The sequence below is a fragment of the Octopus sinensis genome, linkage group LG15 (genome assembly GCF_006345805.1).
Source record: "Octopus sinensis linkage group LG15, ASM634580v1, whole genome shotgun sequence".
In the NCBI taxonomy this organism is placed as follows: Eukaryota; Metazoa; Mollusca; class Cephalopoda; order Octopoda; family Octopodidae; genus Octopus; species Octopus sinensis.
The window spans coordinates 26,512,428-26,528,151 of NC_043011.1; the positions used below are offsets into that span (position 1 = coordinate 26,512,428).

Here is a 15,724-nt window from a genome sequence, read left to right on the forward strand (position 1 = left end):
CGCCACCAGTGTTATCCAAGGGAAAGACAAAGGTCGATACAGCTTGGCACCTGTGACGTCGCAACTCATTTCTACAGCTGAGTGAACTGGAGCAACGTGAAATAAAGTGCCTTGCTCAAGAACACAACACGCAGCCCGGTCCGGGATTCGAGCTCACAACCTCACGATCGTAAGCTCGACGCTCTAACCACTGAGCCATGCACCTTCATATATATATATATATGCGCCATGCGCCTTCATATATATATATATATTATATATATATATATATATATATATATATATATATATATATATATATATATATTTATCTAACTTTTAGAATGTGCTTCTTTTTCGGATATATATGATCCACTGACTGCGTGTATGTGTGTGTGTGTGAGTGTGTCTGTGTTGTTTGTCCACCACCACTTGACAACCGGTGTGGGTTTGTTTACATGTTTGCAACTTACCATTTCGCCAAAAAAAACAAAACATAAGACTGACAGTAGTGCTTAGTAAGCAATGGGGTCGATTTGTTCAACTTAAAACCCTTCCCTTCAAAGCGATTCCCCCAGCAGGGGCCGCAGTCCAATGACAGAAACAAAAAAAAAAGTATACATTTTATTTTTATTTCGCTTATTTTTTGACTTTTTTTCTTTCCGCGTATGTAAGCGAAAAGTAAGCATTTCGTTCGATCCCGTTCCAGTTTTTACAGCCATCAAACGTGGCAAATCACGTGGTCACTTACGTCACATTTCTAACCTTTTCTAGAATCATCTGTACTTCTCAAGATAATTCGCAGTCGGTGAGCAACGTAAAGCATACAAGACATATTATCAGCATTTATATATATATACACATATATATATAGAGGTGTAAAGCACCTACTATACTATATCATACTTAGTGGCTGCGTTTTTTTCCTTCACGTCCAAACAACGACTTGTTGAACTTGTTACCAAGAAGAATAAGGAAACAAAAAACGGTAATTGATATTTAATTATTAATTAATATTTCACCAAAGATACACACATATACACAAAAAAATTTATTTAATGCATCAGATTTGGTTTTTTTCCATCGGGGAGTGAAATATTAAAACTAAGGGTTAGAAATGAAAGTAACCAACCGTTCCTGATTTGTTATTTTTGTCTTATTTCTATTAAAATAGGTTAATTATTTTTTCTTCCTTTTCGTGATTACGATTCATATGAATATGTACTTTAATTAAATCTACCGAGTTGATTTTGAAGAAGATGCTTCAGCCTAAACAATGCTCACTCATATATTGTATGTATGTATGTATAAAACCATAAGGCTGTTTATATACCGACATAAAACCGAATCTCTTTTCTCTCTCTCTCTTTACATACATATATATATATATATATATCAAGTTCACATAAGCCATAAGGCTGTTTATATACCGACATAAAACCGAATCTCTTTTCTCTCTCTCTCTTTACATATATATATATATATCAAGTCCACATAAGCCATAAGGCTGTATGTACATCGTTGTAAAGGCAAATGTCTCTTGTCTGTACGTACACACACATCGTATGAGTAGAATGAAGCCCCTTTCTTCTCTCTCTAAAAATGTCGCTAAAATCAAAATATGTCGAATCCGACTTATGTTAAAGATTTAGCCAAACCAAACCATATGACTGGAGTGCAGAATGGAGGTATAGAAATAGAAATATAAAGAAGACAAAAGACTTAGAGAGAGATTATGAACAAAAAAATTATCGAAAAGACCATTACATTTGTAAAAATGTCACTTTGTGGGGGAATGAGAGACGATATATATTTTTAAATCATTCTCTATGAACAAATTTTTGTGTTCCCTGACTTCCATTGTGGTTAATAAGTTCACCTTTTTAACAATCTATTAACTTTTAGATTCTAAGGAAACTAATTCTTCCACCCCTCAAGCCTTTTTTGCTATATTTTTCACACGTGCTTTCTCTTTCTTTGTGTGTATACATATATATAATATATATATTATATATATATATTATATATATACACACACACACACACACACACAAACAAACATACGTTTTAATTTAGAAATTGAGAAAAAGTACTCAACACATAGTTTTATGCATCTAAAACAACGTGTGTGTGTGTATATTGATGCCTATCATTCCAGGTCAGAGCCTTGATAGAGGTTCCAACCGCGACTATCCCGTTATTGTATCAGTAAGCACATGATCAAAGGGTACGATCTGAGGGAGAATTATCTACTATTTCTACCTAGCTCGTAGATAACTCTTGATTAGAATGAACACCATGTGTAATAAATATCTTGTGTGTGAATGTGTGCTTAACATATATATATATATTTCAGGATGATTATACATACATGGATGTATGATTTTCCGGTATACATGTGTTCCGGTTAATTCATGTCGATTTTGATCCCTGCTGAAATTAACCTCGCTGATTTGTTGTATATACATAAATAAAAGCCATTTCGTGAATCTTAATCCATAAAAATGTATACATATTTTCAAATAAAAAACTGTTTTGTGTTCAAAATGTCAGCTACGCCGGTTGTCTCGTTGCTTAATTAAAATAGTCTCTATTTTATATATGTATATATATACATAAATACACGTAAATGTCAAACGATGAGTATGTGTGTGTGTATATATATATATATATACTGCTATTTCCCACCCCCCTCCGAGACATGCTGAAAGAGCTAGATTTCTTATTTGTGTGTCTTCATTAAAATATAATATATATATGTATATAAACTAGTTCCACCTTAGATTATTTAGTTCTCTGTTCTATTTCCTCCCTTGGTGGTGTTAGCTCAGGAGAACATTTCAGCCATTTCTAGAACATTCCAGTGAATCTGTTATTATTTGGAAGTAAAAAAATCGGAAAGAATAGAAATCTCCGATGTTATTGATCCCTTTGGGTGTTTATCTGTGGGTATAATCTCCACTCTCGGTGACAAAACAAAAACTACATACACAGTGGCGTTTTAAAAACAATCTTGTTTGAAAAGACCTTAACTCCTACACTATTATATAAGCCGCCTGGTAAACCTTTTATACTTAATTTTCCGTCAGATCTATAAAATCTCGGGTTAAATGGTTTCATATGTATATACATTATCGTGTGTGGTACATTGTTTTTAAAATACCACAGTCGGAAATTTGTCCGGCAATAATTCCATTCGTCACTTTAAAATTGTAGTTTCGTTTTTATATGTTAACGAAACAAGTATACGGAAGAACAGTCCCGATTTCTGAGGTACATCTTTTGTGTATTTTTTTACATTTTCGTAATGATTGCGTTCGTTCCCCCCCCCCCGCAAGATTGACCGATTTTTATATATATATATATATATATATACACATATAAATTTAATCTACTTTATTTGATTTTATATAATTCCCGTTTGAATAACATTTTAACGAGACTTATGTCTCCATTATGAATCTGTCAATTAAAAAAAAAAGGGCATACGGAAACAATGGTCGCTCGTCTTTTTATATTTTCCCCTTCGTAAACTTTCTTAGAAATAGTTTACTAAAATTTATCTAGTGTTTGTTTCCTATTGATAAAGACGGTTTGTTAAATAATGGATTTCCAGATTACAGGACGAGAGGAATTTTTTTCCCTCCTTCATCAGTATTTTTAAAAGCTATCTTCTAAATTAATAGTAGAACGCCTTTTTCTTCAAATTCTTCTAAATTGTCGTTGGTGTTTCCGTTTTTTTTTAGTTCGGTTTAATGAAAATGTTATTAGCTGACTAAATCCGAGTTGTCATGGCCTTCTTTCTGATCATTGTAACCTCCCTTCGTTTCAATATGATGTAACACTTTTACATGTGGCTAAATTGGGTGTAAATTTTCGTTTTAAAGAGGGGGGAAAATTGACACATCATGTGTGCTTTCAGTTTATACCGAAATTTACATTTGAATTTGCTACTAATTCACGAATAGAACAAACTGTCAAAAAAATTATTAGGTTTGCAAAATTGAAACTTTTTACACATAAATCCATGGTAATTTTGTTTTCGTTACGTTTCACGGTTTTTATTTAAAATCTGCATTGACTACACAACGTTGACACATTCATAGGTAAACGTAGGTTTTTTTTTTGTCTTTTCTTGTGGCCTTGGTTTTATTTGGCGCTTTCCCGTTTCCGGGGCCCTTTGAGAAGTGTTTCTCATCGAAAGTAACGATGTTTCAAAAAAACAATAACTGAAAACAAATGACAAACGGATCTGATAGCTCTGAATAAATCCGCTATCAGCGACTCGACAATTTTCATATCCTCATTACAACTAGGGCAAAGTTAAATGCGTTGTATCCTCACTTGTTAATCGCCCTTCGGTAAAGTTAATATCTATATTTTGTTCACCTTAAATATGATTATAATCGCTGATTATTTGGTGGGTCCTACTAAAGTAGAAACAACCGGTTTGTCGTTCAGTATAGGTGTTGCAGCTTAATTTTCAGATCAAAGTTTCTGATGCTATATTTACACCCCCTGGTGTCTTTAGTTTCGTTACTTTATTGATAGCATACTATAAATATTAAATGTTTTGTATACTCGTAATGTCAACAAAGACGTAGTCTTGTTATTGTTAGTTATTTAGATCTACTATAACGAACCAATACCGAAAGAATATTCTAGTCCAGTGGTTCCCAACCTGTAATCCGCAGACCCTTGGTGGCCCGCTAGGGTAGTACTGGAGGTTCGTGAACTAAATTCAAAATTTCAGATATATATATATATATATATATATATATATATATATATATATATATATAGGATAGGCATTAAAAGGGGTCCGTGGAAAAACTCATTTAAATAAAATGGTTGGGAACCATTGTTCTAGTTAACACTTGCTCTCCTGTTTAACTTCAACTTTGAAAACCTGCGTGCCTTCATTCCAGTTTCGATTTGCAAATGTTCATAACTCAAAAATTTCTAACAAATGACTTTTAACATTTTCATTTTACAGATATAAACATTCAAAATGGTGAAAGAAACGGGTTACTATGACACACTTGGCATTTCACCAACTGCTACTGCAGATGAGATTAAGAGAGCTTATCGAAAATTGGCACTTAAATACCATCCTGATAAAAATCCAAATGAAGGAGAAAGAGTAAGTAGAATTCTTGCATTTTGTTTTTCTAAGATTGAAATTCATTGTCTCTAATTCTTGAAAATCCAATTTACGTTGGTTGATTAAAATATTGTTTTGAAAGTAACCCAATAATAATATTCAAAGGTACTCAATGTAAAAGTTGATGAGTAAACGTTTTATTTTCAAATTTTAATTCTCTTGTACTGGCAGCTGGTACAGCAAATAACAATCAGTTTATGTTGGACTCGTGTCTATGCTTTCAACCATTCAATTATTGCATGTTGCTGCTGTAGTTTTTTTTCTTTATTATATATCAATATATCAGCACAAAGTGACTTATATCTTACCAAACTTTTATACACTTAAAAGATCATATTCAAATCCCTAAGTTTGGAGTTAAGTCTTGCTTCTGAGAATAAAAAAAAAACTTGCATTGGTTAAAATATTTCAAATTTAGCATTTGCAATATTTCTTTTAAAATAATTGCCCCATGTAGATAATTTCTATTAAAAATTTTCTAGCACTTATTTTTCATTCAAAAGTTTGTCATCTTTTGAATAAATTGTTTAAAGATGTATAAAAGTTTTGATATTTAATCTTAGTTCATGAAAACTGCACAGATTTAATAATTGTAATTTTGTACTTCTTTATGCTTATTGAATTTGTCATTATGTATATATTTTTCACTGTTTCAACTCCTGTATAGAGAAATCAAGGTTAGACAGTTCTGAAATCTAATTCAGAGATTTGGCCAGATGAGTGAGGTTTCCTTTCAGTTGGGTATGGAGGAGAGCATTGGATTATCTTGATATTTTTAAAACCAGTAATATCACCTAATTAAAACTTGAGGAAGCTATTTTTACAGCATACCTTATGAGATTTTAAAAATATTCTCAGAATTAATTTCAAGTTTTGAAGTTACACTTTGGAAATATTTCTTTTTCAGTTCAAATTAATCAGTCAAGCTTATGAAGTACTAAGTGAACCCAAGAAAAGAGAAATCTATGATCAAGGTGGAGAAGAAGCAATTAAAGGGGGTGGGGCAGGGGGTAGTGGATTTGAGTTCCATTCTGCTATGGACATTTTTGATATGTTTTTTGGAGGACATGGTAGACGTAGTACGCCATCTAAAGTTAAAGACATTGTACATCAGCTAAAAGTTACTTTGAAAGAGTTATACAATGGAGCAACAAGAAAGTTATCTATCACTAGAGATATAATATGTGATAAATGTGATGGTAAGTTATATTTTTTCATTTGTCTTATCCTTTAAATTTACTTTTTTAATTTTACTCCTGTTTATCATGTTTGACAGTAAAATATTACTAAAACTATTGCTGACTGACACTGGCTTTTGACTCCATTTAAATATTTACTTTATATAATAAAACTAAAATGTTTCTCTCCTATTTGAAAAAGGTGAAATATTTTAACATCATTTTACATCTGTATTTTGTGTCATGCTTCGTGAGCTACTGCCATCATAGACAGATTGGAGAGCTGTCTTTTTCCTACCATTCCATTTTTGGAATGGTTTCTATGCTTAGATACAACTTTATATATTTTATGGCATTAACACTAATGTGGTTGCCTTGTACCAGCCAGGCTAGCTCTCATTATTCAATGCTGTTTCATATCCTTCAAAGCAGAACTCAGAGGGTAGGTAATAAGATAAATTAGAGTGAAAAGAGAAATAATATAATGGGAGAGAGGCAGTGATGGAAAGTACATTTTTTGCTGGTAAGAAAGGGTAGCAGATGTCAATAACAAGCAACTTGAAGGAAAGGCAGTGAATGTGGTAAGATCAAGTACAGATGTGATGTTCATCATTAAACATGCCTAGGTTAGTGATAAGGGTAGTGGCAGTGGAGACTGTAAATTGAAAATGGCCATTGTTATCTTTGAAAATTAAAATTGCTAAAAACACTTATCTTCCTTAACCCTTTTGATACCATCCTGCTTGAAACTACCCCTGGTTCTATGATGCAAATTCAGTTTTAAAATGGCCTAAATTAAAAACCTCCAAAATTTCATGTTGATTTGCATTCCAGATACCAGCTTAATAATAACAAAGTTAATAAATTCTTCATTTTCAAAGTTGAGACAGGGGTAGTATATTTCAACATAAATATGGTTACAAAAGGGGTTAATAATTCAAATTTATTGAAAAATGATTATATCTGTGTCAATTAAATTTCTTTGAATTGCTAAATATTTTTAACCATTATTAGCAAAGAAATAATTTGAAGTCTTATGTATTTCATGACTTAATCAGAATAGATGAAACTTTCACAAGATTTTCATCTCCACTTCCTTTCATTTCAGTAGAATAACGATATGAAGTGCATTTAAATTCTGGTTTGGATTTCCATTGTGTCTAGATTTCATATTAAACCATTTGAAATTACATCTAGCCAACTTGTGAAGCTTCTATATAGTCTCTTAGCTAGAAATAACCACGCGACCCCCCCCCCCCAAACACTACAGTCTTTTTAAAAGTTGTGTGTTGAATATTATAATCTCCGATTTGCAAAAAGACGAGCATCATTTTGTAGATGGAATGTTGTTTTATCATAGAGCTGGTCACTCATGACTAAACAGTGTATGGTTGAGAAGCCTTGTATTCTTAAGAATAAATTAGTCTGGATTATCTAAATTACAAAAGCTTACTCAATAGGTAGGATGGATGTTAGTATTAAAACCTGTGTGTATTAAAAAATTTCAAGTGCTTCAGTACATACACTCTTGGAAGGAAGTATGCTTCGTATATGTATTTAACTTGTAATTAGTTCTACAAACATAAATCCCAATAAATGCTACATCACACTTCAAGCATGTTAAGCTAAAATGAGGTGGTGCCAAAATTACATGAACTATTTCAAAAATGTTTTTTTAAAAAAAACACTCTGCCAAACAAATTTTAAATTCCACTTGGTTAACCACCCTTAAATTTTTCTTTCAATTTCTGTTTATGTAACACCAGTACTTCAAAGTGCGTCATTCCTTCTGGTATTATTGATACCTGGTTACTATGAAACTGGCTTTATTGATGCCGTTTCTTTCTCTCAATTTTCTTCTAGGAATTGTTCTGTTCATAGACATTGTCCTGTAAAATACTGCATGCATTGTTTTGAGGTTCGTATTTCTTTAAAGTGAAATGCTCATTGTCTGATCAAAATCTTTTTTTCCTTTCACTAAAAAAAAAATCCATTTCTTAGATTGTTTCCCATGCCACTAGACAAACTATCTACATGCTTTTTTTTTTCTTTTTGTGGTATTACATTGCAAAATGGTTCTTTTCTAGGGCGAGGTGGCAAAGAAGGTGCAGTAATGACATGTCAAGAATGTAATGGCACAGGTGTCCAAGTATCTATCACCCGGCTTGGTCCGGGTATGGTACAACAAATGCAAACCGTGTGTTCTGAATGTGGTGGCAAAAAGGAAACAATCAATCCTAAACTTCGCTGCAAAACCTGCATGGGGAAAAAGACTTATCAATCTAAAAAGATATTAGAAGTTCATATTGATAAAGGTAAGCTGGTTGCTTGAGATTCTGCTGCTCATTTTTTATTTATTTATTCTTTATGATTACAATGCAAAATTGATGTGGTTGTTTTGGTTAAAACATTCCTTTTTGGGGATCGGAATAAATCTGTGTTCATGACAAGTTTCAGAAATTTCCTGTGAATACAATTCTTTTCATCATATTTCTAACCGGAATACCTCTTTCAATTAAGTTTTAAAAGTCAAAATTTTCTATAAATATCACATGAAATTAATTGGCCAATATTCAGCTAGGGTAAATAAATGAGGCTAGGACTTCAGAAAAATTGTGCACATTATTGGATTGTTAATTGAACTTGTAAACTTATTTATATAAAATGTGTACATGTATTAGTAAAGTTACACGAAATACATCAATGTTTGAAGATAAAATTATATTAACTCAGACCTTACAGTAATTCACTGATATCATTAGTCAGTTTGTCACCCAAGTTAAAATTACAGGCAATTTTTAAAAATTAATAGTTAATTATATTTATATTCAAAAAATGCTTGAACTTCATCCAGGTATATGAACCTTCAGTTCCTCATTTTTCCTTTTTGATATTGTCTAGCAGTTAGTCTCCCCTTGCTGGAATGACAAAGAAAAGTCACTTGGTTTTTGAGTAATGAGAAAGACCAAGGTAGGTTGAGGGGGGGGGGTGCTTGGAGTATTTGGGAAGTTTCCAGTCTATTCTCTTTCAATTTATTGCTTTCAGTTTTTATTGTTGCGTACTGAAACCGTATTTAAACTACATCTTGCTATTCCTGTTTTGTTCATATTTGCTGTTACTTTTTAAAGTTCCTTCAAATCAAGCTGATAAGATTGTAGCGATATAAGGTGAGAGGATGGGTAAAAAAATTTGGGGAACACAATTTATGCCACGACTGTTGGAAGGTGTGCTATAATTTACCCCCCATTCTCATTGGTGTAGTGATATATTAAATTAACATTCTGATCCTCATAAAGTAATTTCAGTAATCCAAAGAGATTGTATTGTTTCTCATTTCTGGTTGTCCATTTGATAGACTTAGGTGTATTAACCCTCTTTGTTACTAAATTGCTAACCAAAATACACTTGTTATATGTTCCAAATTCTAAAATGATCGTGAATTTAGACTGATTTCATAGAACTCTTTTTTTTTTTTCTTTTTTTATCAACATTGTTTTGTGGATTACAGTTTAAAAAGGTTCTTAACCAAATCTATTTCATAATTTTTGTCTCAAAGCCAATCTAATTACAGGTAAATACAACTAAATATAAAATTAAATTTATTTAAACATCAGCATAGAAAATGAGTTATTAACCAAATGTTCAATGAGTATACAACAAAATTTTATGATAGAAGAATTGTGCAAATTATTGGATTAGCCAGATTGATTACATTCTCACCAGACAGCAAGATACATGGTTGCTCATAAATACAAAGACCTCCCCTTGTGAAGAATGTCCCTCCCCCCACCCCCCACCCAAAAATGTATAGACTAGTCATTAGTGACTTTAGGCTTCAGGCTAGAAGGATACCAACATGCAAACCTATCTAGAAAAGGATTTGGTAGCTTAAGGATCCTTTATATAGTCAGATTTAGGGGCACCCTAATTGACCTACAGACTTGTAACAGGGCAACTGGGAATTCCTGAGGGACAGGTTGCTGAGTGTCACAGACCAAATCTGCAGCTAGTGCAAAGTCCCAACCAGACCTAGAGTGATGTGGTGATGGAACAGTGCTATAGACAAGGCCATTAGAGCAAAGAAACAGGCCTGGAAGAGTGGTGGTAACAGAACTATATCAGGTAGCTAGGAGAAAGATTAGAAGACAGTTATATTTAGCCAGGGAAGCAGAAAGGAGGAAGTTTGTCAATGTTCTGCATTGTGAGGACCAGAGGCTTGAAGGGTTTCGGATTGCGAGTCAGTGTGTCAGAGAAAATCATGATGTGGTAAGAAATACATGTTCTCATGGATGATGGCTCACTTGCAGTTAGTGACTCTGCCGAGGAGGTGGTTTAGAAGTGCCACTATGGAAGGCTGCTAAATACAGAGAATGAGAGCCTGCCAAATGTTGACCAAACAGAAGGGCTAGCTATTCGGATTGACAGTAGCTTAGTAGATAAAGCAAGCAATTAAGGATATGAATATAGGGAAAGTCTCCAGCCCATCAGGAATCACTGCTGGGATGCTTAAAATCTCAGGCAGAGTGGGATATGACCTGGTCAGCCATTTAGTTAATCAGATTGTCAGAAAGGGAATCATACCCAATGATTGGTGTAGCAGCATTAGTCAACTGCTTCAAAGACAAAGGTGATGCTCTAGACAAATAATTACAGAGGTATCAAATTGCTGGACCAGGTGATGAGTTGCAGAAAGGGCCATAGCTCAATTGGTTAGGAAGAGAATTAGCTTAGATGAGATGCAGTTTGAATTTGTGCCAAGAAGAGGCACCACTTATGCTATCTTCCTGGTGAGGCAATCGCAGGAAAAAATACTTGGCTAAAAATCAACCTCTATTCCTGGCTTTTGGAGAAAGCCTTTGACAGGGTCCCCACTCCCTTATCTGGTGGTCAATGCAGAAGCTAGGGATAGGTGAGTGGTTAGTGAGAGCTGTACAAGCCATGTATAGGGATGCTGTTAGTTGCCAATGAGTATAGCAGGGAGTTTAATGTAAAAGAAGGAGTCCACCTGGGTTTGAACCCCTCTTATTTATCATGGTCCTCCAAGCTATAACAGGAATTTAAGTCTGGCTGCCCTTGGGAGCTTCTCTATGCTGATGACCTTGTTCTTATTGCTAAATCACCACCAGAACTAGAGAAGAAATTTCAAGTATGGAATCAAAGGGCTTTAGAGTTAATTTAACAAAGCCCACAGCATTGATAAGTAGGAAAACAAATTGCAGATCCCTTGAGGGAGATGGCCCTGCTCGATATGGAGTTTCTCCTGACACCATTTCTACATAAGGTGTAGCCAGTGCAAGCTATGGACACATGAGGTGCAGCAAAATCAATGTTTACATATGGCAGATGAGCAGGTACATGAAACACCAGGAATGTACAAGAAATAGACTCCCTCATATGTCAAGGGGTTTCCTTAGAAATAAGACAATTTTCGTTACTTAGGTGACCAAGTTAGTAGTTGGGGTGGTTGTTCCGAAAGTATAGCTACTAGAATAAGAATAGGCTGGACAAAATTCAGGGAGCTACTACCTTGTTAGTAACAAAGTGCCTCTCTCTCAGATTGAAAGGCTGATTGTACAATGCCTGTGTATGAACAACTGTGCTATATGGGCTGTGACTACTGAGGATATGCAAAGACTTAAAAGAAACGAAGTCTGTGTGCATATATGACAGTGTACTAATTTGAGAGAAAAACTAGGTATACGTAGCATCAGATGTGTATGAGAGAGAAGACTGCACTGATATGGACATAAGCATAGGAATGAAGATAGTTGCATCAAGATGTGCCAACCTCTAACTGTAGAGGGAACGTGTGGAACCCAGGAAGGCGTGAGATGAAGTGGTGAGAAAGGATTTACAGATGCTGAAACTCACAAAGAGGATGACAGGGACCCAGGACTCCTGGCGGTTTGCTGTGCTTGAAAAGACACATCAAGCTAAGTAAAAGTATGGTTGTCCTTGCATACAGACTCATCCCCTGCAACCCTCTCCAATTGAGCATCCTTAATCTTGCAGGCTCGTAGGTGCCGGTGCTGCATAAAAGCACCCAGTACACTCTGTAAAGTGGTCAGCGTTAGGAAGGGCTTCCAGCTGTAGATACTATGCCAAAAGACATGGAACCATAAGTTGGTCAGCTCCTGTCAAACCGTCCAACCCATGCCAGCATGGGAAAACGGACGTTAAATGGAGCTAATTTCAGGCAGGTTATGGGTAAATAGAAGTATTAGTTTCCACTTGTTTCGATTATGAAAATAATGAAGAATTTGAGAAGATAACTTTATTAAAATTGTATTTGGAACGTTTGAAATCAGTTTTTTATATTTTTTTTTTTTGTCAAATCAACTGTTCTATTTTGGCATCATAGTTGCAGTTTACTTTTTCTTTGTCCCTTATACAAAGCTTTTCCTGAAAGTATTTTGGCCTGTTAAGCAATCAAATGTTTATAACTGGTTTTGCAACCTCTTTATTATATATATATATATATATATATATATATAAAATAATTTCAGTCTTGTGGATGCTTTTTTTTTTTTTTATAGATTAAGCTTTTAGAAGTTGGTTTCAATATTTTTTAAATTTGTATTTTAAAGGTATGAAAGATGGTCAGACATTTCGATTTGCTGGTGATGGTGATCAATTTCCAAAAATGGAAGCAGGAGATGTTATCATAGTTTTGGATGAACAAGAGGATGAACTTTTCCGTCGTAGTGGAGCTGATCTTGAAATGCCAATTTCACTGACCCTTACAGAAGCCTTATGTGGGTTTCAGAAAACTATTCCCACTTTAGATGATCGTATTTTAGTTGCAACTAGTTTACCCGGTAAGTTTATGTTTTCATTTATATTTAACCAGCATTCTGTACATCAACATTTATTCAAATTAGCCTCCATAATTGGTTGACCCCCCCTGATTTAACTCTGAAGGGCTTTTAAAATAAATCTACTTCATTCACTGCAATGCTGCTGTGTATTTGCATTGTACATAGTAGCTTCTCAAAGCATTGTTTGGGTGAGGCTTTTTAATATACTGCTATTTTAGTTTTAATATTTTGGAATAAATTTCCCAGGCAATATGATTTAACTGCGAAGTTATTTTTGTTTAACTGCTATATCAATTATGCTAACCTAACGTTGATGCAATAAAGTACAAATCCTTGCATTAGAGAATAAATAAGATTTATTAGATTAAAGCTCCAAGTTACTGAATTAGAATTTCATAGCTTGGAGTTCAAGCCTTGCTGCAACAATTGTTACATTCCTTGAGGGATACACATACCTTTCCTTTGTGGTCACACTGATTTTAGTCTCTATATCATACTTGTTTGCTATCTTAAAAAAATTTCAGTTGTAGAAATATACTTCAAAATTATTAAGGCTTAAATGCTATTTCTTGTGAGTTTTTTTTTTTTTTTTTTTCTAATTTGTTTGATTACAATAAAAATTTAAATTACATGTTTTAAATAGAAATACTTTATTTTCAGGTGAGGTTGTCAAGCATGGAGATATCAAGTGTGTTGTTGGTGAGGGTATGCCTATATATCGTGACCCATTTGAAAAAGGAGTTTTGATCATAAAATTTACTGTCAAATTCCCACCATCAAATTTTATTCCCTCAGACAAATTGGTAGAACTTGAAAAACTGCTGCCTGAACGTAGACCTGTGAACATTCCAGTTAGTGCAGAAGCATGTGTTCTGTCAGAATTTAATCCAAAAGAACAACGTTATAGGTCTCAACGCACTGAAGCTTATGATGATGATGATGATGATCACATGGGTCAATCCCGAGTTCAGTGTGCCTCCCATTGATAGTTTCCACCTTTAAAAAAAAAAAAAAAGAAAAAAAAAAAAACATTAGATTTTTATTCTACACCCTCCTCCTTTTTCAATTGATAATGTTCATTCATTGTCGCTCTTTCAGCTTGATAGATCTTTCTGCTTATTTTATTCATGCTTCCTTTTATTTATTATTTTTTGGTTCTAACCATATATAGAAGATTCCATATATCATCTACAAAACTTCCATGAATTTTTCTTCCCTCTCTAACATACTTATGTTACCTTGATCTCCATTAATTTAATCCTAAACTAGAATTTCTTGTTCATGAATTCTATAAAGCTCTTGGTATTCTGAAGAGTGTAAAATGGAGTAACTTTGCAATTATGGTCTAATCTACTTCTTTATTGCTAGATACATATAATATCGTGCAGACCAAGACAACCAAACAATACTGACTTTCTTTTTGATTATCTATTGGTTTTGTCTGTATACTTTTTTGTTGTTTGATTATGACTGGCTTTTGAATAATATCCAGACATATAACATGGCTCTTCATACAAATGTCTTTCTATTTAATAGATGTAATAATTATGGAATAAAATTAGATCAAACTTTTTATTCTCCCCTCTTAATATTATCGCTATCTTTTAACCCTTTTGATACCAACCTGCCTGGATCCACCTATGGGTCTCTGCTACTAAACCTGTTTGTATTTATATTTAAAAATTAATTAGTAAATTGTCTTCTAAAATGCAACTTTAATGAAAAAATTATTTTACTAAATCCCTCCACAAATTTGATTTTCAAAATGAACTGAAACCTATATAGTGTAAGATATACTAGGAATATGGTCACAAAAGGGTTAAGATATTCTCCTGCATACAAATGCAACTGCTGAGTTTGGTGCTGAACATATGTATAACCTATTATTTTTGTATGTTCTTACCGCCATGTTGCTATTAATCTGTAGGATTTTACCTTATTTCCCTGCTTGCTCACAAGGTGTTTTTTCAGACTTGTCATAGCCATATTCTTTACTTTATCAAGCATTTGGATGTGAGATGCTTTTGATTGAAAAGCAATATCTTTGAAGCATCTGATGAAACTCAAGCTGATTGCAGTGTTTGATTGTGCATCTAATGAATGACATTTTCAACTGACATGTTGGCAGTGATTTGTTTACTAATATTTTTTTTTTTTTTTTTTTAAACCTTCATTTTAGAAAATGTAGGGAACCACAAGGTAATAAATCATCTATAATGAGGAGGCTCTTCTGTAACACATTTCATACTAATTCATTGAAATATTTGATTCCAAAATTCTATGTATATAGTAAATGAAACTAATTTGTCCTCCTAGTGTAAACATTGTATGGAGTTTGAAATAAATTCTAAATGGCATGTTTCCGTTTATTTCCATATGTCATTTTTTTTCCTTTATATATTATTTGGTTATAATTTACTAATCTTCTGAGCATAGTCTTAATATTGTAGATGGTTTACTAATTTTTGTATAATTTGGTTCCACTTCAAAGTTTATCTTGAATAGGTCAAATAGGTGTCAGCATCAAATATTTAAGTCCTGGCAGGAAACATTTGAACTACCTCATTTTAAAATTTAATCATAGA

At 33.5% G+C, this 15,724-nt stretch overlaps 1 protein-coding gene across 1 annotated transcript; it reads left to right on the plus strand.

Annotated features, from left to right (window-relative positions):
* The first annotated feature begins 734 nt into the window (after positions 1-734).
* LOC115219706 (dnaJ homolog subfamily A member 1) lies at positions 735-15,508 on the plus strand. Its single transcript, XM_029789882.2, has 6 exons — positions 735-967; positions 4,976-5,122; positions 6,051-6,342; positions 8,409-8,636; positions 12,909-13,139; positions 13,800-15,508. The coding sequence occupies exons 2-6, from the start codon at positions 4,991-4,993 to the stop codon at positions 14,123-14,125; spliced, it is 1,209 nt and encodes a 402-aa protein (XP_029645742.1). The 5' UTR covers positions 735-967; positions 4,976-4,990; the 3' UTR covers positions 14,126-15,508.
* Positions 15,509-15,724: the final 216 nt, after the last annotated feature.

What these genes read in the sequence shown, in the direction of transcription:
- LOC115219706 (XM_029789882.2), top strand. Translation starts at nt 4,991, where the DNA reads ATGGTGAAAGAAACGGGTTACTATGACACACTTGGCATTTCACCAACT. An exon ending in AATATGTGATAAATGTGATG is followed by an intron (nt 6,343 to 8,408) that starts GTAAGTTATATT and finishes GTTCTTTTCTAG; the next exon opens with GGCGAGGTGGCAAAGAAGGT. An exon ending in AGAAGTTCATATTGATAAAG is followed by an intron (nt 8,637 to 12,908) that starts GTAAGCTGGTTG and finishes TGTATTTTAAAG; the next exon opens with GTATGAAAGATGGTCAGACA.